Source organism: Rhinoderma darwinii, chromosome 2, assembly GCF_050947455.1.
Source record: "Rhinoderma darwinii isolate aRhiDar2 chromosome 2, aRhiDar2.hap1, whole genome shotgun sequence".
In the NCBI taxonomy this organism is placed as follows: Eukaryota; Metazoa; Chordata; class Amphibia; order Anura; family Rhinodermatidae; genus Rhinoderma; species Rhinoderma darwinii.
In genome coordinates this window covers 426,568,485-426,592,788 of record NC_134688.1, presented here as the reverse complement: position 1 = coordinate 426,592,788, position 24,304 = coordinate 426,568,485, and the positions used below count along the sequence as shown (strand labels likewise).

General features: G+C 42.2%; 1 protein-coding gene across 6 annotated transcripts in view; it reads right to left on the bottom strand.

Annotated features, from left to right (window-relative positions):
• The window catches only part of SSH2 (slingshot protein phosphatase 2), a 209,363-nt gene that overhangs the window by 27,919 nt on the left and 157,140 nt on the right, over window positions 1-24,304 (bottom strand). For 4 of the 6 annotated variants that reach the window (XM_075854338.1, XM_075854340.1, XM_075854341.1 and 1 more), the window contains 2 exons: window positions 8,969-9,072; window positions 4,959-5,023 (listed from right to left, as the gene is read on the bottom strand). In XM_075854338.1, coding sequence (XP_075710453.1) covers window positions 4,959-5,023; window positions 8,969-9,072 — 169 coding nt within the window. Of the gene's footprint in view, window positions 1-4,958; window positions 5,024-8,968; window positions 9,073-23,885; window positions 24,278-24,304 lie in introns of those variants that run through there. The other 2 variants (XM_075854337.1, XM_075854339.1) reach the window with 1 other exon arrangement.

The window sequence follows — 24,304 nt, the reverse complement described above, 5'->3', positions numbered from 1 at the left end:
CCGCAATACCCCATTTGTTGTGATAAACTGCCATTTGGGCCCATGGGAGGGCTCAGAAGGAAAGGACCACCATTTGGCCTACTGGGGATTTTCTAGTGCGAAGTCATGTATGCAGAAGCCCCTGAGGTACCAGAACAGTTGAAACCCCCAAGAAGTGACCCCGTTTTAAAAACTACACCCTTAAGGCATTCATCTAGAGGTGTAGTGGCCATTTTGACCGGAGACCTACACCCCATAAACTGTAATGTGGGTTCTCCCGGGTATGGCAATACCCTACATGTGGCTGTTATCAGCTGCCTGGACACACAGCAGGGATCAGAGGGGAAAGACGAGGGGGGATAAGCTGTGTGGAGTGCATCAGGGTAAGTAAAATTGGGGTAAATTATAAACCAAGGGATGTATGATAAATTTTAAAACACTTTCATACAGAGCTCTGGTTATTCGGGACACGTGTCACATTGATATATTGTGTCCTCCCTTACCCCCTCTTATAGCAGACTTTGCACCTCTTTTGACTTTTTCCCTTCTTGCCAGTTTGGGGAACTTCTCCTGGAAAGTGTTGCCCTGGTACGATGCGTGTGGGCTCGCTTCCAGAAGTACTGGGTGCCCCCCCCTTCTTGGTCCCTAAAGATTAGGTTCTTGATAATCACCTCTTGAAATTCCAGGAAAGTTCCCGTCTGGCCTGCACATCGACGTAGCATGTACGCATTGTACAATGCCATCTGTATGATGTGCCCGGCCAGCTTCTTATACCACACCGCATGGCGCTGTAGGGCTTCAGGGCTTGATCTTACAAGTCCATCCCTCCCATGTACCTATTGTAGTCCAGGATGCAGTCTGGTTTGGGGGTGGCCTTTCCTTCATATATCCTAAACCTGTAGGTATACCCTGATGCACTCTCACAGCTTATACATCTTCACGCCATACCTTGCCCTCTTACCCGGCAGGTACTCGCGGAATTGAACCCTCCCTTTAAAATGTACCAGGGACTCATCAATAGAAATACACTTCTCAGGGGTGTATGCTTGGGAAAACCGGGCACTGGAACGGTCTAATAGGGGTCTCCGTTTATACAAACGGTCAAAACTGGGGTCATCTCGGGGTGGGCACGGCTCATTATCAGTATAATGTAAGAAGCGAAGTATTGCCTCATTTATTTATTTTTTTAGGTTCCAGTTCAGTTCTGAAGTTGCTTTGAGGGGCCCATATATTAGAAACCCCTATCAAACACCCCATTTTAGAAACTAGACCCCTCAAAGTATTCACAACAGCATGTAGAAAGTTTATGAACCCTTTAGGTGTTTCACGGGAATTTAGAGCAAAGTAGAGGTGAAATTTACATTATTTTTTTTGTCAGAAAATCCTCTTTATACCATTTTTTTTATAACACAAAAGGATTTATCAGAGAAACGCAACTTAATACTTATTGCCCAGATTCTGCAGTTTTGAGAAATATCCCACATGTGGCCCTCGTGCGGTAATGGACTGAAGCATCGGCCTCCGAAGCAAAGGAGCACCTAGTGGATTTTGAAGCATCTTTTTTATTAGGCACCATGTCCGGTTTGAAGAGGTCTTGTGGTGCCAAAACATTGGGAACCCCCCAAAAGTGACCCCAATTTGGAAACTAGACCCCTTGAGGAATCCATTGTAGTTTTCTTGGGGTGTATGCGGCTTTTTGATCAGTTTTTATTCTATTTTTAGGTGGCGTGGTGACTAAAAAACAGCAATTGTACGATTGTTTTTTTTTTCGTTTTTTTTTACAGCGTTCACCGTGCGCTATAAATGATATATTCACTTTATTCTGCGTGGCGATACGATTACGGCGATACCAGATGTTTATAGTTTTTTTTTATGTCTTATGGCGTTTGCACAATAAAATACGTTTTGTAAACAATCATTCACTTTTTGTGTTACCTTATTCTAAGAGCCATAAAGTTTTTATTTTTCAATCAATAAAGCCGTGCGAGGACTTATTTTTTGCGTAACGAACTGTAGTTTCGATCAGTACCATTTTTAGGTACATGCGACTTTTTGATCTCTTTTTATTCCATTTTTTGGGAGGTGAAGTGACCAAAGAATTGTGATTGTGGTTCGGTTTATTATTTTTTTTTTTTACGGCGTTCACCGTGCGGGATAAATAATGAAATAATTTTGTAGTTCAGGCCGTTACGGACGCGGCGATACCAATTATGTATAGTTTATTTGTTTTTTTATATATTTTTATTAATAATAAAGGACTGATAAGGGAAAAAGGGGGATTTTTACTTTTAATACTTTTAAATCTTTTATTTTCTTATTTTTACACAACTTTTTTTAACTTTTTTTTTACTTTATTACTTTGTCCCACTAGGGGACATGAGGGCAGGAGGCCCTGATCGCTATTCTAATACACTGCACTACATGCGTAGTGCAGTGTATTAGAACTGTCAGCTACTCACTGACAGCAAGCATAGTGGGTCCTGACGTTGTCAGGACCCACTAGGCTTCCGTCTATGGCATCGCCGGACGCCATTGTTTGGTGTCCGGTTGCCATAGTCACCATCGCCGGCCGCTATCGCGTAGCAGGCCGGCGATGGCAGCTTAACCCCTAAAAAGCCGCGATCTCTATAGAACGCGGCTTTTAAGGGGTTAATCAGCGGGGACACAGCGATCGGTCCCCGCTGTAGGAGCTGTGACAGCTGCTGAACAAGACAGCAGCGTCACAGCTCCTGTATGTGTCGGGAGGACGGCCGAAACGGCCGTTACTCCCGAGACGTACTATTACGGCATGGAGCGCGAACGATACAGCTGCCATGACGTAATAGTACGTCAAGGAGCGGGAAGGGGTTAAGGAAAAAACAAAAACCTTCACATACTCTGAAGGTGGGCTGATCTAATATAGTAATCCAGCAAACCCCCAAAAAAAACACAGAAAAAAAACAGACAACTAGTGATCTAAATACAGAAGTAACAGAACTATGAAACTTTTCATTATTGGAAAGATTGAAGACCAGGCCCCCAGCGGTCGTGTATGGCCACATTGAACAAAAGATTATTGCTTTATAGTCAATATGGCAGATGAGTGAGCTAGCCAGGTGCACCTTAATCTTAAGCGGTCACCACCATGACCAATTCAAGCATGAACAGTAAATCTAAAGCAATAAATTACAAGTCACTCTCCATCGAGTAAGAGCTATTGTAGGTTTATGTAATTCCTATTAATTCAGACAGTGATCAGAGCCCCCTTGTTTTGACCATCGGTGGGGGTCCAAGTACAAAAAATAAAATAAAAAATTATTTTTTAAAAAGTATCGCTATAATCCAGATCTGCATTAAAAAGAAATATAAACACTTAAGACACGTATGCGGTGTATTACAATCTGTCCCTGATAAAAGTGCCTGCAGCTGGTCCTATTGGCAAGCAACAAGATGAGTGGAGGAGAAAGAAAATAAATTCCTGGAAATCCACAGTCATTAGATGACTATACGACTAGAGCAGACACTAATTGGGTGAGCGGTAAAGAATATGCCCCCAGCGGGAAAGATTGCATAGTGTGTGTGCAAGTCCTACTTGACGTGACCAGTCTGGGTAAATGTAGAACAGAAAATTATATGTATTAGAGGGTTTAGTCTAATTACCATGCCTAGCAACATGGAAAGCAATTGTCTAACGAACAGCAGTAACCAGAACTTCACATCAATCAGAAGACGTACTCTCTACATTCAGAGCTCCGTTATTATTGGGCTGATTCCATATTCACAACTTAGAGCTGAGCTGGATCTAATTTAGTGGAGAAGGAACGGTACAGAGGACTTGGTTGTCTCTTTACACCCATAGCTGCTTTCTGCTGGTTGCCATTGGAAACAGACAGAGCTTTGGCTCCACTCTGCTGTCAGACATGTGATTTAACGGAGCAGCTAAATACAAGGAAAGCAGTCCAGTGGGCATTATGGAGGCTCAGATGACACTTCCACAGTTAGTAGAGAACTTGCAGCTCCCTGCAGTAGAGAATATATAAAATGTAAGGCCACCCATAACTGCTGCAGTTCGGCCGGTTTGCAGCCAAAAACTGCAGCAGCATGCGGTTTCATTGTGAATCGTCAGTTTTGCAATGCTTATTAAGGTCTGCACAGTTTTACCCGCAAAACAGCATGAACATAAACCAGGATTAAGAAACCATTCCGGATAAAACCGCATGCCGCAGCAGTGCAGCCGCACATCGGCCGAACCATAGCTGCTATGGATGGTCTTACACTGAAAATTCATATATGCGCTACGGCAGAGAGCTGCAAGTTCTTAACTACCTTTGGAGGGGTCATCTGAGCCCCCATAATGCACTGCTCTGGTAAGACCAAATCGGCAGAATTGTGAAAACAGCTGTGGATGTCAGAAATTAAGAAAACAGATAGGCAAAGTATTGTAAAAAAAGTGTAAGAGTATAGTTTTCCATTGAAACACCATTTCTACACTTGAACAACCAACTCTTAATAATTATTTAACCAGTTGTAGGTGAAGAACCTCCTTTACATTTTGCCAATTGGTTTCTCCTAAAAACAATTTAGGTACAAAAAGACAACAGAAATATCCCAGTTGGTGTGGAACGCCAAGAAAAAGTTTCTATACACCATAAGAGCTTCTGAATGATTTTTGGCAGCTCTGAGTGACTGCTTTAGTAGAATTTGCCACGTGAGAAACCTCAAAGCTTGTTATTATATATGGGAATATCATATGAATGTGCGCGCCCTTCAGGCAGACATTCCTGTACGGTTTGTTATACAGAGTCCAGAGCAACTAAAATGAGGGGTTAGGAGTGTTTACATGAGGTTCTCAACGTATCATTAAGATCAATTGGTAATATTTCTTGCAGTAGCAACTTAAACCAAGTGTATTTAGGATGCAAGGAGTCCAGATTTTTTTTTTCTCAGGACAGAAGCAGAATCATCGTCAGGTTGTCAGTAAGAAGCGGTCAGAGACTCACCAAGCGGATGTTGTCCTCGGGGCGGAGGAGCGTGAACATGGCTTGGAGGTGTTGCTGAAGGTCCCCTAGAAGTACAGAGCAGCGTTATAACTGGATTATTCCACAGGCAAAAAAATACACAAAAAAAAGATCAAACTATATCATAGATCCATGAATACAAACATACATACAACAGCCTGTACTAGACAGGTGAATAATTGTGTCATTGCCGCCCTAAAGTATTTTTTACATTTTTTTTGTAATAAGGTAAAAAAAGCAAATATTGCTTTTTGTGCAAAGTTATATACAAAGATTATTTCTCTAGTAACTTCATCCACAGTTATTAAAGAGGCTCTGTCACCACATTATAAGTGCCCTATCTCCTACATAATCTGATCGGCGCTGTAATGTAGATAACAGCAGTGGTTTTTATTTTAAAAACAATCATTTTTGAGCAAGTGATGAGCAATTTTAGATTTATGCTAATTAGTTTCTTAATAGACAACTGGGCGTGTTTTTACTCTTTACCAACTGGCTGTTGTACAGAGAAGTGTATGAGGCTGACCAATCAGTGACCAATCAGCGTCATACACTTCTCATTGTTCCAGCCCATTGTTACAGTGAGATTGTGCAGTGAAAGAAGCTGGGCTGGAACAATGAGAAGTGTATGATGCTGATTGGTCACTGATTGGTCAGCGTCATACACAGTTGTCTATTAAGAAAAGAATTCGCATAAATCTAAAATTGTTCATAACTTGCACAATAATGAGTTTTTCAAAATAAAAACCACTGCTGTTATCTACATTATAGCACTGATCAGATTATGTAGGAGATAGGGCACTTACAATCTGGTGACCGAGCCTCTTTAAAGAGGCTCTGTCACCACATTATAAGTGCCCTATCTCCTATATAAGGAGATGGGCGCTATAATGTAGGGGACAGTGATACTTTTTATTTAGAAAAACAATCTACAGGGTGGGCCATTTATATGGATACACCTAAATAAAATGGGAATGGTTGGTGATATTAACTTTCTGTTTGTGGCACATTAGTATATGGGAGGGGGGAAACTTTTCAAGCTGGGTGTTGACCATGACGGCCATTTTTAAGTCAGCCATTTTGTATCCAACTTTAGTTTTTTCAATGGGAAGAGGGTCATGTGACACATCAAACTTATCGAGAATTTCATAAGAAAAACAACGGTGTGCTTGGTTTTAACGTTACTTTATTCTTTCATGAGTTATTTACAAGTTTCTGACCACTTATAAAATGTGTTCGAAGTGCTGCCCATTTTGTTGGATTGTCAATGCAACCCTCTTCTCCCACTCTTCACACACTGATAGCAACACAGTTCTGATGCACTGCCAATAAGATTACATATATTAAGAAATGTTTTTGCCCGGCTTTAAATATAAGCAGACGTGTATTTTCAGTATAATTCTATATATTTATATAGTATATAGAGAAGCTTTCTCCCAGGCAGCTTTTCTTAGGGCCTCGTTCACATCTGCGTTGGAGGCTCCTTTAGGGGCCTCCGCTGCAGATCTGTCAGAGATTACCGGCAACAGTAGCGCAGGCTATGGTTTCCTGTAAAACTACAGACAACCTTCTGGAAAGCAGACGGAGCCCATGAAAGTCAATGGGTTCCATCGGTCGCTGGAGGTGTCCGTGGTGAACGGAACTGTTGCTTCCAGTATTCTCTTATTTTGCTCCTCTAACAAAGCAGAACAACGGAATGGCACGACGCAGATGTGAGCAGGGCCTTACTTCGCACAAGTGAGGTTCTTAACACTAACATTTCTAAGTTGTCTCGGTTTTTAGAAAACCTGGGTGACAATATGGTTGCCATTAAATCTCTCAATGATTTTAACTATTGAGCTACAGCCAAAGTTCAAATGAGTACATTGACTTGCATGCAATCTTTGACTGCAGCTGTCACTCAAGAGTTAAAATCCATTAGTAGCACTAAAAAGTGTGTGTAGCCCTGGCCTTAAAGAGGCTCTGTCACCAGATTTTGCAGCCCCTATCTGCTATTGCAGCAGATAGGCGCTGCAATGTAGATTACAGTAACGTTTTTATTTTTAAAAAACGAGCATTTTTGGCCAAGTTATGACCATTTTTGTATTTATGCAAATGAGGCTTGCAAAAGTACAACTGGGCATGTTGAAAAGTAAAAGTACAACTGGGCGTGTATTATGTGCGTACATCGGGGCGTGTTTACTACTATTACTAGCTGGGCGTTCTGACGAGAAGTATCATCCACTTCTCTTCAGAACGCCCAGCTTCTGGCAGTGCAGACACAGCCGTGTTCTCCAGAGATCACGCTGTGACGTCACTTCCCCAGGTCCTGCATAGTGTCAGACGAGCGAGGACACATCGGCACCAGAGGCTACAGATGATTCTGCAGCAGCATCGGCGTTTGCAGGTAAATCGATGTAGCTACTTACCTGCAAACGCTGATGCTGCTGCAGAATCAACTGTAGCCTCTGGTGCCGATGTGGCCGTCACGATGCAGGACCTGTGAGTGACGTCACAGATCTGCACTGCCAGAAGCTGGGCGTTCTGAAGAGAAGAGGATGATACTTCTCATCAGAACGCCCAGCTAGTAAAAGTAGTAAAAACGCCCCGATGTACGCACATAATACACGCCCAGTTGGACTTTTACGTTAAACACGCCCAGTTGTACTTTTGCAAGCCTCATTTGCATAAATACAAAAATGGTCATAACTTGGCCAAAAATGCTCGTTTTTTAAAAATAAAAACGTTACTCTTATCTACATTGCAGCGCCGATCTGCTGCAATAGCAGATAGGGGTTGCAAAATCTGGTGACAGAGCCTCTTTAACCTTTAAATATGACATATTATAAAGTGAAATGTTGCATGGATTTTTCTATAAAATAAGTATTTGTTTGTCCCTTGTGTCTAACATGTCTCTCCTCATTGTGATGGAAACGCTAGATGGCATGATTCAGTGGCAGCCTATGGATATTTGCTTGTTTTACCTTACCGACATGCTCTAAAATAGTACATAATCTAAAGTAGTTAAATAATTATAGAATAAACGCATCAAAGGGGAAGCCAGTTTATAAATAGAGCAGTTTTGCCGTGAGAACATCCAAGATTTTATCATAATTGTCTCATGAGCGGACAATACGCGTATAGAATAATGTAGGGTTGAGCTCAGCCTGTTAGGCATCTACAGCTGTGCTGTATTTTTCCATTATACTGGGCATTCTTCTGGGCTTGGCCACACGTAACAGAATTGCTGAAGAAAACTTCTGCTGCAATTCCGTTAGAACTAGCAGACATTCCGCTGTGGAAAAACCGCACCATGTCCTGCATATTTTACTGCAGAAAATGGTGCAGATTTTGCAGCGTTTTTCGCTATGCTGGGAGATGGTGACATTGCTGAAAAACGCAGCAATTCAGTCCACTTTCCACAGCAGGAATACACATGTTGTGGTACGAAAAATACGCACCGCAGGTTCATTTCTGCTCAGATACTTTACACAGAATGTGGATGAAATTTGTTCAATCTCACCCACTTTACAGCTACTGTATTCTGCTGCGTATTTTCCATCCGCAATTCCAGACTGAAAATACACAGCCGGTCCGCAACGTGTGGACAAGACCGAAGAGAAAATACAAAATATAAATAAATGAGAACTTCTTGCAAAACCGGTGTCGAAGTGTAAATGGCTATAAACCTTCACAATATTATTGTATTCCACAAACCCATTTTTTGATAAGTTGATAAATACAAACGAATAAATATACAATTATTTCCTGGGTAATAACAAATGCACTGGTTTTCAAACGACCTTACTTTATATATTATACTTCGTACTTTTTACAGGAGGATAGTGTGGCGGGGGGGGGGGGGGGGGTTTTGAGCATACCTGTAAGGGTCTATTTCCAGGAGTTGTTCTCTTTTACACTGTCTTTACAAAAATGTTGCAGCTTTTCTGCGATTACGAAAATTGCGGAAAAAAAACCCAAAACAACCAGTTCATAAACAAGTCAGTCTTTACCTGCATGTTTGTTGCGCCTGTGGCTGATCCTTGGTGTAGATGAGCCATTTCCACGTGGAAGGAACAAGGCAGCACCTTTCACGGTCAGGAAACTTTCGCTGATGCTGAAATGACAGCAAATAACAAAATCAATCAATGCTGCAATATACTGACCGAAATTATGTTTTATTACCAAATCTTACATTTATGTGAAATAATAAGAGTTCTCCATTATCTAAGGTTCAAATCACTTCCTAAGTTATACTGAATGTTGATCTGGTTCCTGAATGGCATGGGGGGGGGGGGGGGATAATTGTTTCCAATCGATGCAATTTGTTCAGAACATGATCTATACACCCTATATACAGGGATCTATATACCCATCCAGCCCATAGAATACATAATATAGTAGTAAGCTGACAACTATCTTGGATCAGCCGATTACTAGGTTTACTGCGAGGGCATAAGCGCCTACCAGATCCCTCTGGAGGATCTAATCTCCTTGGATAAAAAAAAAAGGACTGTTCCCCTCGTGACCCCAGCTAGGCGGCCCCCATACACATTAGATTGTTGAAATTGTCAGAACTGGACATGTATCTGGAGTGAATGGCCGGCTTTGTGGATGAAGGTGTGTACATATAGAATTCCTCTACCTGAAGCCATACTCCAAGATGATGCTGCCATAAAGACTGAAACTTAACACGATATATAGCTATATATAGATATATATATATATATATATATATATATCTCTATGTACTGCTCTTCAGTACAACACTTTATAAAAAAATAATAAACCTGTAGAATAAGGACACTGAAAGGTTAGTAATTCAACGCTGGGACCAGCAGATGGATGTGTGCTCCGCAGGCAGAGCTGTGCTGCAGCATGTAAGGTATTTAAGGGGTGCCCTGAAAGTGAACCGCACGGCTGGGAGCAGCACAGCTGCCTGGGATTGCGGAGTAACAGGGACCTGTCACAGTCCTTTCTTTACTAATCATGCTGAATCAATCAGTCTCAGATATGCATCGTATTCATTTAAAATCACAGTTACATAAACCGCAGCAGGTGTTGCTACAAGAAAACACTTGGCCATACAAACGACTCAATAGAAGCCTCAATCCAAGAAAAGACGCCTGGAACAGGTTACGGACTGAAAAAGTTTATTCATTTGGCGATTAAAACTTCTTTCTTTACAGACCTCTTAAATAAAAAGATCACACGTAAGGGTCTGTTCACATCTGCCTAGGAGGCTCCAGGGATCCGGTGATCTAGCACACCATAGCGCAACATTTTGCCAAGTAAAATGGCGGACACCATGATAGAAACCCGACAGAACACATTAAATTTAATGGGATCCGTTGGGCGCCATTGGTGTCCGTCGTGCAACAGATCTGGCACTTCGGTCATAGGAGCAGAACAACAGCGCAATGAAGCCTAAGTATTAACCCATGCATTACCTTTAGTGTGAACTTCATATACCTTAACTTAATCTGTTGATAGATGACAACCAATAAGGCTTCTATTCTAGCTCAGACAGCTTGTCACCCAGATTTCTCGGAATCCTGAATGGCAACGCTGGCTAGTGATACATGCCATGTCAATGCATAACTAAGCAGATTTACCATGCAGGTGTTTAGGAAAGCTGGGTGAGCTGTATTAGCAGCCATTCTGCCCATTTCACGGATCATCCAAAAACATTTTTAATAAAAAAAATATATCAAGGAGTTAAAATTTACAGTTTTGTTATATTTATTTTAAACGCTTAGGATAATTCTCTTTGTATTTCGCCATGTAAAAGGTAAAACATTTGATCACCACTGCAATTAATAGTTATAACATTTCAACTTCCCCATTTAAAGAAGAACAAATAAAGAACGGCACCTGGGTTTTGTAACAGTCTCTTATGCCAACTCTGTTCCCATAACCCTCGGTTCAACCCACAGCAGAACGGGCACAGACCCAGAAGTGATGCTTTTCCGCAACACACTTCAAAAGAAAGAGGAAACTATATTATTATTGCTAAACATCGTGAGAAGCTTCTAGTATGTAATGATCTGCCGTATGGCATGTGTGATGTGTCCAGATGGGGAGGAAGTGATGCGGGATGACGATAAGGTGGCCTCACTGGGGAGCTTTCCTTCCACCTGACACCACCGCCGCAATAAAAACAAAAATAAAACTAATATCTATTCCCATTCTACCTATAACAAACATATGCCCAGCAAGAGATAAAAGACGTTCACTCATTTAAAGTGAACCTACTCTGTTGGGGAATATAAGCAAAATATTATTTTTTTTATATAGATTATAGAATATTTTTTTTCATTTTCTTATTTTTTTTGCAACATACAAATATTTGTAAAATAAATGCCTTCAATAGCTCATAAAAAGCTGATAGGAGCTCTTTACATCCTTCCTAGGCCATGCCACACGGCTGCATCAGTGCATAGCTGTCCCATCACTACATAACCAGGCAACATTTCTATTAAATTAGTTCGCTTCTTTGGACAATCCCTGCCTGTTAGAAGGATCATTGGACAATAAGCGGATCACAAAGTCTCCCTCTGCTGGAACCCCCAGCAATCAGCTGTTATCTGTCAGGAAACGTGTCAGTAAGTGCTCAATTTCCCTTCAGCGCCACAACAGGAGAAATTAAGCATTACACAATGTCCATTCTTAGTGTCAATGGGTTGTCTGTGTAATGCAGGACAGGACAGGTCCTCCAGAGTAAGAGATGGTCTTTATAACCACTTTCCACTCTGACCAAGAAATAAGGATTAGGGATCAGAGGACCCTCCTCTATTAAAGGGGTATTCCAGCCTCCAGCATTTTTTACCGATCCACTGGATAGGTGAAAAATGCTAGATCTGTCGGGGTCCAACCACTCTGAGCTCCACCGATCGCCAGAAATGGAGACCCTGGTCACCCTAGCCGCAATATGGCGGCTAGGAGGAGTTTGAATGAAGCGGAGGGTATGCGCGGTGCTGCTTCATTCAAAGTCTATGGGTCCTGCGGAAACAGCAGAGCACAGCGCTGGAGGCAGTAAGAAACAGCTGAAACAGAATTTTAGGGCTTATGGTGAGCTTTTTTACTTTTGATGGAAATATACTGGTAGTGAAGAAATTGAGCGTCCTGCTTCATCCCTCAAGTGTATGGTTTATAGTGATGGAAGGAGGAAGCGTGAGAAATCAGCTTTTGGCTTTCTGCAGAAATGAAGATAAGCAGAGTATCTGCCTGCTTCCTCTCCAAAGCTTCAGAGTCTTTTTCAGCACATTTCCTTGGCCTGGAAATGTCGACTCTTCCTGTGTCAGCAGAGGATTCTGGACAATGTCATGGGGCCCCAGATGGAATCTGTAGTATAATATCATCAGGAAACATGGCTGCCACAAAATCAGCGCAAATCTAGATTAGAGTGGATTAAAAGGCAGACATTTTTTCAAGCCATCAAAAGAAAAAAAGATTGAGGAACAGCAGAGAAAAGATGCAGCAGGGTGAAATTGTAACGGGACAGTCTTCAGAGCGCAGAATATGAACAGAACACTTGAGCGTGGGAACGCGTTCTGTAAAAGTGTAGATTTGCATGAAACATCTGTGAACCAAAGACCTCAGCATGTGTGCAAGAATTAACAGGGCAGCGCTGTACATTAACCCTTTCCTGTTATAAGCAGAGCGTGGGCAAGCCCAGCGAGACCCAGACCACGGTACGTGAAGCCACATTGTACTGATCCGCAGGTAACGCATTTAACAAATAACTTCTGAATAGTAATAATAAAATTAACTATACATAAACACATTCCATTATATACAGGATGCACTTTAGGTTTCCAAAAAACAGTAAGCGCAGAGAAAAAAAATACAAGACTTTTCAAAATCAGCAGCAGGGCAGGGGATGGTGTAAAATAATAAACTGGCAGAGACTTCACCCCCTAAAATGCCCCCAGCTCCAGTGCGGAGACCCGATAGCTCCTGCAGCAGTCACATGCCGTTGATCGGTCACATGCTGCTGCAGCCAATTGCTGGTTTCAGTGGTGATGCTGCCATGAACGGCACATGACCGATGCAACAGATTGGAGCCATGGGTCTCCGTGCTGGTGCGGTGGGCACTACAGGAGTGGAGTATCTGCTAGTTTATTCATTTACACAATCCCCTGCCCTGCAGCCGATTTTGAAAAATAACCCCTTTCAGCAGTCTGACTGTGACTTTTTGTATGCAATAGTTTTTTTTTATATATCAGGCCCACATTCACTAACAGAGGTGTACCATGTGGTTCGTCAGTGTAGAATAGCAACATAGTGGGGCAGACGCCTAGGCCTTGTAGTAAAATGAGCTGGAATGTGGCGCTTTTCTGGCGCATGGCGTCACTTCATACCTATTTAGGAAGCAAATCCGCCAAAAAGAACAGAGGTTTGCTTCCCACTAAAAGTTTTTTATATTATATATATATAAAAATAAAAATAAAGTCTCAAAAGGGGTGTGGCTTAGTGAAAGAGGGGGTGTGGCTCAAAACAAAGTCATAGAGGTGGTATAAAGAAGAGAAAAGATGCGGAAAATGTATCATACATGCGGGGGGAGGACAGTAAATACATCGGGCATCATACATAAAACGAGTGCAGACAAAGTGAAGAAGTTACCCGTAGCAACCAATCAACATTACTTTTCTTACCTACAATAAATAAAAATGAAAGCTGTCATTTGATTGGCTGCGCTGGGTAACTACTCCACTTTTTATCTGGATCTCATCCATGAGGCCGGCCAGTGCCATTTCCTTGTTAATTTTATCATTTTTACACACATACATTACTAACCACCAAAAACAATGACCTGCGTGAGGGACGTGATCTAGTCAGCCATTTTGTTGTGGATGCAATAAAGAAATCTTCATTACAACAAAGGCTTATCAATGTAATGAAAACCACAGACATCAAAGCCTAATGCAGCAGATTAGTCACTAGTTCTTCATGAATAGACAAGCTGCATCCTCATGAATAGGTTTACAGTGTTCCACAAAATGGCTTCCTGATGAGCAGTAGTAAACAAGGGCCCATAACAGACTTCTTCCCGCATTGTTACTATTTTTAAAACACAAGACATTAAAATATTTAGCATTTTCAAACAGGGCCGCCCTTTCACAAAAACAGCTGTGGGGTCACAAGCCGAGAAATTGTTCTGGAACAAACCAAGGGTCGGTCACACGTTTCATCGCAAGAGATAAATGAATGGAAAGTTAGGGAACTTTTACATTTGGCATGTTATAACGTAATATGTGGTATCAAAATAATACCAATGTAACCAGCTTGTTAATGGCCGACATTTAATGCAAGATGGTTGGAGAAAGCATATTCCCAGTCAGGATAAAACACAGGCATAATAGTCACACTCCGACCAATTGAAATACCACAATATTTTCTTCATCTGTTTCCACTATTAGAAATAAGTGCTAAAACATATGTGCTGCTAAAATAAAACAAGGCCGTAAAAATAAGCTCGAGTTGTCCTTCCCAGTCAAGTGTAATTTAGTTGCATTTGTTTATTTGCTAGAAGATTATTGGAGAGCTGGGTGACAACCAATATGGATGCCATTACAGCGGTCATTTGGGTTGTCACCCAGCTTTCCTGCACTCCCGAAAATAATTTTGCATTGATTTATAAAGAAATCAAACGCAAAACAACAAAACTGGAATTGGTGGAGCACAGAAATCCCCTCCGAGTACTTTTCCTGTATAAACCCAACATCCCAGAGCTTCAGCGTTTTAGTATTTAACTGAAATGTGTCCAGCTGGCAGTCAGCAACACGGTCTCTGTCAGAACATCTATGAAGCATTTCAATGCAAGCGACAGGGCGTCTACTGTAAGCTGACGGGGAGATTGCCTAAGGTCAATATACTGTCCCTTTCCATATTAGTCAAGTGTAGACAACACTATATTTAGCTGTGGTATGCCCAGAACTTCCCAGCTGAAAAAAGAACCCAGCCCCCTTTGACTTTGTCTGAATTAGGTAGTGGACTGTCGTGCTCTGAGGAATGGAGAGGAGATGAACCCCGAATAAGTACTAAAAAAACTGGATGTGTGGACATCGCACTCAGGTCCATCACTCTCACCTGCTCTTTATAGACATGGCTGCATCAAGTCATTTACAACCAATTCACACCTACTGTGAGGCCCAAGTATGGGTGCAGTCACACGCTGCAGATTTTGTTGCAGAAATTTTCTGTGACAGGTGCAGGGATTTTCACGTTTCACTCAGATAAACGGAACGGGTTTTCGGCAGCACAAAATTTCCGCGACTAAATCTGCCACCAAGGCCATGTTCACACGTAGTACATTCTGCAGTGTATTACAGTAACAGCAAAGTGAATGGGATTTTAACAAATCTCATCCACATGCTGTAGAAAAAACCTGAACAAAAAGACGTGTGGAAATTGACTCGCTCTATTCATTTTCGATACGAAGCATGTCAATTTCTCTTGTAAAAATGCTGCGGCCTTTCAGCACAGAAAATACAGGCGCAAATTCTGCAGTGTTTACGCCTCACATGGACATGACCTAACACCTTCATTTATAGTATCCTTCCACAGAATACTGCACAGACTGATGTTGTATAGCACCACAAGGACAACCAAACATACAGGGCTCTATCCAAGCGTTTAAAGGGGCACTACAGTTTGTTTGTTTTTTGGATCCCATCGACCTCCTGGTTTTATGTGGTGACAAGCGTATTGTTGCGTATAAACCAGGCCGTCGCTGGATGAAGTGATCTTCACTCTGAGGGTATGTTCACACGTAGTCAACAAAAACGTCTGAAAATCCAGAGCTGTTTTTAAGGGAAAACAGACCCTGCTTTTCAGACGTTTTTTTACCAACTCGCATTTTTCGCGGCGTTTTCACGCCGTTTTCGCTGCGTTTTTGGAGCTGTTTTCATTGGAGTCTATGAGAAAACAGCTCCAAAAACGTCCAAAGAAGTGTCCTGCACTTCTTTGACGAGGCTGTATTTTTACGCGTCGTCGTTTGACAGCTGTCAAACGACGACTCGTAAATAACAGGTCGTCTGCACAGTACGTCGGCAAACCCATTCAAATGAATGGGCAGATGTTTGCCGACGTATTGTAGCCCTATTTTCAGACGTAAAACGAGGCAAAATACGCCTCGTATACGTCTGAAATTTGGCCGTGTGAACATACCCTGACCCTCTCAATTTTACAGCGTCTGTTGAAGAAACCGGAGGTTAGTTCTTCAATGCAAGTCTATGAGATTCACAAAGAAGCTCCCAGACTTGCATTAAAACATGGATTACCGGTCACTATAGCAAACGCTGTAGGATCTAGGGAGTCAGACCCCACGGAGGCCCAGAACAGCACAACTACCCATGAAATACAGCACCAGGTAAGTGGATACACAACATATCACCACATATTGAAAAAATTATTTATTTATTTTTTTAAATACACAGAGTGCTATCCACCAATTTATATTAAATCTGTAACGTATTCATAAACTTTACTTTAAAGACTTCATGTTTAGTAGTCAATTGACAAGTCATCAATTATAGTATAATATATCTGCCCAAACACCCATATAGACAATACTTTCCATTAAAAGTGAATACACGATTATACCTAGAGGGGGCGGTGCATGACACAAGGATTTGAAGAACACTTCAGAGCGAGCCGGTCTCATAATACGGCGTATATATTCTTAACATTAAAAATAAACATCAAACCATATAAAATTGTAGAATCATCTGTAGAACATGGATCGCCAACCGCCTGTACATTTATGGACGGTCTGATAAAATAGGGAACTTTTGGCCAGTGTGGGTAATAAACAATAGATGTATCCGTTCTATTTTAGAAGCTAGTGGTACTTCTGCAGGTTATTGTGATAGTAAGTATCCTTTTAAGCGATAGGTTCTTACATCTATACAAAAACCATATGACTAGAGAAAAACAACCTAATGCATCTTGAGATGGTGGTTAAAGAACTTCTTAAATAGGGCTTTGTCTTTTTAGTGACCCTTCTAGACTGTCCACAGCAGGGTCCGCAACCTTCAGCGCGCCTGCCGTTGTGAAACTACAATTTAATGCATGCCCTGACTGCCTCTGGTTGGAATAAAGTCTTCGGCTGTCAGGGCATGCTGGGAGTTGTAGTTTCACAACCGCTGTAGTGCCAAAGGTTGCGGACATCTGGTCCACAGGCAGATATACTTACTAGGCCCTCAATAACTCTAAAAACTGGACACGAAGGCTTTAAAAAAAAAATGAAGATTTAATATTAAACTAGTAAAGAAATACATAATCTCCAATCAAGTAAGGAAGAATAATAAATGCAAGCAACAACATTCAAATTCCCTATGTGGGGAAACGTAAAGATTTTTGCAAAGATGGTAATGATTTTCCATGGGAAAATTATTTCATACCAAGATATCAATGCATAAAAAACAAAAAAAACATTCAGAACAGCCTATAATAAAAAACGTGAAATGCCAAGAGTAGATAAAATGTAGAAATTTAGACCTCTCCCATCCCCCAATCCAATTTATAAAGTCTGAATGTAAAACAAATTAATGAGCTTGAGCCATCAAACAGATGTTATCTAGTGCGGTATCTGAAGACCTTCCCTGCCCCCATCACACAACTGAAGGAGTGTGAAAGTGAATACAATAGTACGTGGCCTGTCCTCTCCGTAAATCTAAAGCCGATCACCAGCCTGCTGAGCTCCTCTTATCCGTACGTTGACATCTTAGAACAATGGCTGGTGATCAGTTGAGAGGTTTTCCTAGAACCTGGGCTTCCAAGAAGACAAACCATGTGTTAGGTCAACAGGTTCTCGAACCACGGTCATGCGACTTTCACTGCTTGGTTGAATGACAATACCAACAGCAGCAGCTATAGTGCAAAACTCTACAGTTCTTTCCGCTCTCATATAGTGTTCATCGTCTCACCTGTAAAGAGCCTCCAATATAAAAGACAATACAAAAGTAAACAACAAAGTCACCAAACCAATGAACCCTCCAACTAACCAGAAAATGACCGCCACCCTCGCTGCAAACGGAGTAAGCAGGAGACCCTTGTTGTATAATCTCAATATTACCGCTATTGTATAAAAGGACCTCCCAAGGTCAAGGTGGTCACTTACCCGGTAAGTTGAAAAATACCTTCGCTTACTGCATGAAGAAAAATCATGACTGATATCATCTTGAGACGGTTCAAATCAAATAGCTGCTTGGACAAGAATGGGTTTATAATGTCATAGGACATCACAAGGGCTTCTATAATGTAATGCCACATGTGGGTGACTGGATATGAATATTTACGGTTTTTGGGCAACAATGAATAGCAGCCTACAACTATTGTCCTTTGTGTAACATCTGACTTGCTTATGATGCACAATTTTTGTGTTGGTCAACAGATTCCTTGTGTCAGGTTTTTTAAAAATGTACTGAGCTCCCTATGTTGTAAATAAATGGAAGCGGAAAAAAAAAATGTAAAATCGGATCTCACAATCTTAAAACTTTATGAGCAGCTGAGCCGTCTACAGGAAAAACAAAACTATTCTATTAATTATTAACTTGAAAACAAATTGTAGATGTGTAGACTGGAGCAAGCGCTCGGGGAGCCGCCATATGGATAATTACAGGACCTGCTAATGCCATGAGTTTACTGCTCAGCCCGGAGCCGGTGGTCAGCAGCAAATACACTAATAAAGATGAAGGCCGTGTGCACACACAGCAGATATTTTCTGCAGTTGGGATGCCCTGAAACTCGCGGTTACATGTGGATTTCAAAGCACGTTTGCCACAGATTTTACCCTTTACATCGCAATGAGTGTAATTCACAGCAAATCTCAGAAATAATCTGCGACAGAGTGCTCCGGATTTTCCCCACTGAGTGTGTATGGGATTTGGGGAGACCCCTGTTCAGTTGCATTGTACTGTGCTTTGTTATTCGGTACAGAACATTAGCAAATCCCCCCCCCCCCCAGAAACCGTGTCACGTACTGTGTCTAGTGTTGCAACTCCGGTCCATTAAGGTTGGGGCTGAGCTGCAGTAACAGACTCAGCCTTCCAGCAAGGGAGGTGCTATTTCAGAGAAAAGACGTATTTTTTTCTATATTTATAAACACTATTCCAGTCACATGAATACTTTCTGTGTGATACGCTGTGAGATTCCCCCCTTCCCCCAGCTCTAGATGTTATGTCAAGGGAAAGATGGTTCTGACAAAATGGATTCACACTGTATGATACTTTTGTTTCCCACGGAGATAAGGGGCACCAGAAGTGTTTGGCAGCTACTTATGCACTACTGGACAAACATGCATAATTAGCTGATGGGGTAAATAATAATAGCCGCACTTTATATAGTACCAGTTAGTCAGCAGGTCTCCGTTAATACTGGCTCCCAGCAAATTTGCTTCTATTATGTTTTGCTAAATGTTCCACTTCAAATAACCCTTCTGGGTAATACTTTTCTAACAAGAAATCCTAAAAATACTTACTCTTGCATAAGTGATAATTTCATCTAGTCAGGCCTGTATAACCAGCGCCGACCTGTGATCTTCATGTCGAAAGACCAGATAAAAATATAACCGCACATAATCCTAGAAGTAAACACACTAAAAAAATATATAAAAAATAAAAGACAGCTCTTTACTTCACACGCTACTACTGAATTCAAGTCAATTTTCGGACTTGCAAAAAGTGTAGGTTCCCATTAGGTAAACTTACCACAATGTACCAAGTAATTGCCTAAATATCAATTACATAATATATTCTCCAAACCTCTGCCTGGTTAGAAGACAACTGTCCAAAGCGCGACAAATCGGAATAATTCAGATAACACTATAGGACTGTTCTTGACAGTATATTCAGATAGGCGATTGGTAAGAGCGGTGAATCTAACACCATGAGCTTTAGGCCTCATGCACACGACCGTGTTTTTGCGGCCGCAATTCCCCCGAAAATCCACGGGAGAATTGCGGCCCCATTCTTTTCTATGGGGCCGTGCACACGACCGTAGTTTTTGCGGTCCGTGCACGGCCCGGGAGCCCGGACCGCAGAAAGAACGGGCATGTCTTATTACGGCCCGGTTCTGCGGTCCGGGCTCATTGAAAACAATGGCCGCGGCCATGTGCATGTGCGGGCGGCCTGCGGCTGACAGTCCGCTGACAGCCGACCCGAAAATCACGGCCGTGCACACGGCTACGGTCGTGTGCATGAGGCCTTAGGGTATGTTCACACGGCCAAATTTCAGACGTATACGAGGCGTATTATGCCTCGTTTTACGTCTGAAAATAGGGCTACAATACGTCGGCAAACATCTGCCCATTCATTTGAATGGGTTTGCTGACGTACTGTGCAGACGACCTGTTATTTACGCGTCGTCGTTTGACAGCTGTCAAACGACGACTCGTAAAAATACAGCCTCGTCAAAAGAAGTGCAGGACACTTCTTTGGACGTTTTTGGAGCTGTTTTCTCATAGACTCCAATGAAAACAGCTCCAAAAACGGACGTAAAAAACGCCGCGAAAACGGCGTGAAAACGCCGCGAAAAATGCGAGTTGGTCAGAAAACGTCTGAAAAGCAGGGTCTGTTTTCCCTTGAAAACAGCTCTGGATTTTCAGACGTTTTTGTTGACTACGTGTGAACATACCCTTAGAGATCACTGTAAGAGCATCTAATTGGTCTCATTTCTCACAAAAGTAATATTAAAGTTTAATTAAACTCCCATAATGACAGCCAAAACGGTGCATTCTGGTTACAGGGTCACTTAAATATTAATTATGGGAAAACCCCTTTATCACCCATCCACAGAATCGGTGATAAATATGTGATCGGTGGGGGTTCGACCGCTGGGACCCCACCAATCGTGAGAACAGGCTTACCTTGCTGTTCCTGGAACCCCCACAGGAATGGAGCGGTAGTGCGCATGCTCGGCTACCGCTTTATTCATTTCTATGGGGCTGCCGAATATTGTGCTAGGCAGCCCCAAAGAAACGAATGGAGCGGTGGTCAAGCATGCGCACTATCGCTTCATTAATATGGGGCTCCCAGGAACGGCAAGGTAAGCCCCTTCTCGTGATCAGAGGTTAAACCCCCACCGATGAGATATTTATCACCTATCCTGTGTATAGGTGATAAATAATGATTATGGGAAGACCACTTTTAAAGGGTATTTTTACAAGCAGCAGATTTGTCCATTACATTTCTTCAATGGAAACTCTGTTTCATACGTCTGAATGGGGTTGTTTCTGCACCATACTGTATGTATGGATTTTTACAAACCTTATTGAGATTTATGGATCAATAACAGAAATTTCTGCAACAAATCTGACACGTGAATGTATCCTAAGAGCCCTGAGCTGTCCAGTATGTTACCTTTCCAATGGGTGTCAAAAGTAACATGACCAAAATCAGGGATCCCATGTGTGCCAACAAGTGACGCCTCTTGTATGACAACTCGCTAGGTACACAGAGCCCAGAAACACAGGACATGATTAACAAGTCTGCTAGACTTTGCACTTGAGGTAATGCTTTCTATTCACAAGTCTGTAGAGTAATAGATAACAGAAAATGCAATGCACATGCTGAAAACAGAAAAACGATAGACGGCTAATTACCAAGTGGCTAATGTGGCACCACTGAACACTCCTGGCTCATTCACATCACGCTACAGCCCTACGCCCTGGATGTCGTAAACCTCCGACAGGGCTGTGACATATACCAGTGTAAAAGCATACAGTGGCAGATGTCATTGTAAAAAAACATCTGTATAGAATAGCACAGTCTACTACATTATTCTGTATAGAAAGAGATAAAAAAAAGGTACGCTGACGCAAAACAGTGTCAATTAATTAGAAACTCTTAAGTGGTCACATTTTGTCAAGTTAAGTTGTTAGAACAAATTAAGAAACTGGTGAATAGAAGTTTTGTTTCTAGGAAAGCCAATAGACATCCAATATAGCCACCATCACAACTCCCACCGGGGCTTTCAACCACATTTCCTAGCCTTCTGAACACCAAATCTGCCCTGTTAACCAACATTATATTTATTTATATATATATACACACACACACACACACACACACAGATACAAGTTTGCCGGATCCCAAAAAAAAAAAAAAAAAAGTAGAGCAGATTCACATTAAATATTTAACATGACTAAGGTAATAAAGTGCATTAAATGGCAGATCGATAAGAAAAGACCCCACGGCTACTATGGAGTCCTGACATATTCAAAGCCATCTTATTTGTCACTATGACAAACAAAAAAGAACTATAACTGCTTTTGATATGAACTTGGAAACTGTGCAGTGTGTCATCTGTGGAGCCATGGTTAAAACAAACGTCTCAAAATTGCACAATAAGACACTGGGACTTTAGTGGCCCACAAGAACATTCATGGACATCAATAGAACAATGCACAAAGTCAGATGTCAATAAAAGTTTAGGAGAACTTAAATTCATGGCTCCCAGGATCTGTCTAGGGCCGGATTAACACGAGCGTGTGCGTTTTGCACACGCAAAAAACGCTGCGTTTTGTGCGCGCAATAGGTCCATAAAAGCGGTGTGTGTCAGCAGCATATGATGCGTGGCTGTGTGTTTTTCGCGCAGTCGCCATCATTATGACACTGTTTTTATGTTTGTAAACAGAAAAGCACATGGTGCTTTTCTGTTTTCATTCATAGTTTTGACTACTGTAGCGCGCATCATGCGCTGCACACGGAAGTGCGTCCGTGTGCGGTTTTCACGCACCCACTGACTTCAATGGGTGCGTGATACGCGAAAAACGGGCAAGTATAGGACATGTCGTGAGTTTTACGCAGCAGACACACGCTGCGTGAAAATCACTAACAGTCTGAACGGCCCCATTGACTAACAAGTCCGTGCGATGCGCGTGAAAATCACGCGTGTTGCACGGACGTATTATACGTTCGTCTGAATAAGCCCTAAGGGCGAATGCACATGGTCATATTACAACTCCATTTTGTATGGAGCTGCAATAGGCCTGCCTAGGTTCAATGAGCATGAGCCATCTACTATACCTCCATATGCCAACCTCCAAGGCATGTAGGTTTTTTTTATGCATATCTTGGCATGATCCATCGGATAGAATTTCTCCATACACACTGGGTCCATATATATATACACACACATACGAGATAGAGCTTTCAGCAGCTCTCGGAGTTGTACAAGACCTCTGCTGTATGTAAGAATGAAACAAGCCCATTGAGTAGAGTTCTGTATCAATAGACGCTTGTGGCAAGATTCCCTGAAGTGGGCACGAGGGTAGAAGATCTATTGTCTTATGTATGTATCTATTGTCTATGTGCCCCGGGGACAAGCTCCCTGGGATGAGACATTAGGAGGGAGAAGTAGTAAACGATACATAATAAGACCCCCGAGCAGCAGCTGCACTATCTATCCTGCATGGTCTGGCATCGCTTTATTTTTCACTCTTCAGTTCTATTATCTGCTGCCTGTTGTATAGGAAGAGGAGACCATTTATTGTCAGGATTTTTTGCAGCTTTAAATGATTTACATCACAAGTCACTTCCATCTTTTCTTCTTTTTTTGACTGCCAAGAATCCAGCTGAGTCTTACTCACTTCATGGTGTGAGACTCCTTACATTCACCGACTCCTAGAAGCCCTAACCCAATAGTATGGTACAGCACTCATGGACAATAGGAATCAGAGATGAATGGAGGATCTGCGGTAAGAAATCTTAGTACAGCAAACACGGTAATGGTAAAATGTCCTAACTACATATCCATAGCTCCAGCTCGAGAAAAGTTTAGTTGCAAACCAGACCACAGATCAATAAACCGATGACCAAATCAACCAGACCACAGATTACCAAACTATAACCAGATCACCAAACTAGACGACACAAAATTTACCAACTACATTCAGCAACCAGATCATTGCTGAGCGCTACTTACAGCTGATTGATGGTGTTCTGAGAGATCACGGAGTTTTCGGAGAAATGAGGGATCATCTTCCCCCCACAGAACGTACAGTGGTGCCCGCTTCCTGCCTGCCCGTCCCCGGGTAACGTGCTGTTCACGGTCATGGGGAACTGTTCTGCAGCGCTGCCCGCCCTGCTCTGCCCACACCGGCACATAAACTCAGTGGCTGCCGCTCTCCCGTCCAGTCCTCAGGCTGCACATCCCGCAGTGCTGCGGCTCTGTCACTCCTGAAGTAAACTTGTAGCAAGTGCTGATCCCTACACGTGTCTGCGCTCAGCCTCCGATGCTCTGTACAGGGGCAGGATCATGCCGGTGCAGAGACCACTGAGCGGACATGCCAGCCTGAGCCCAGCTCCTTACACACTGCGCTTTCCGCCGTCCCGGCTCCAGCC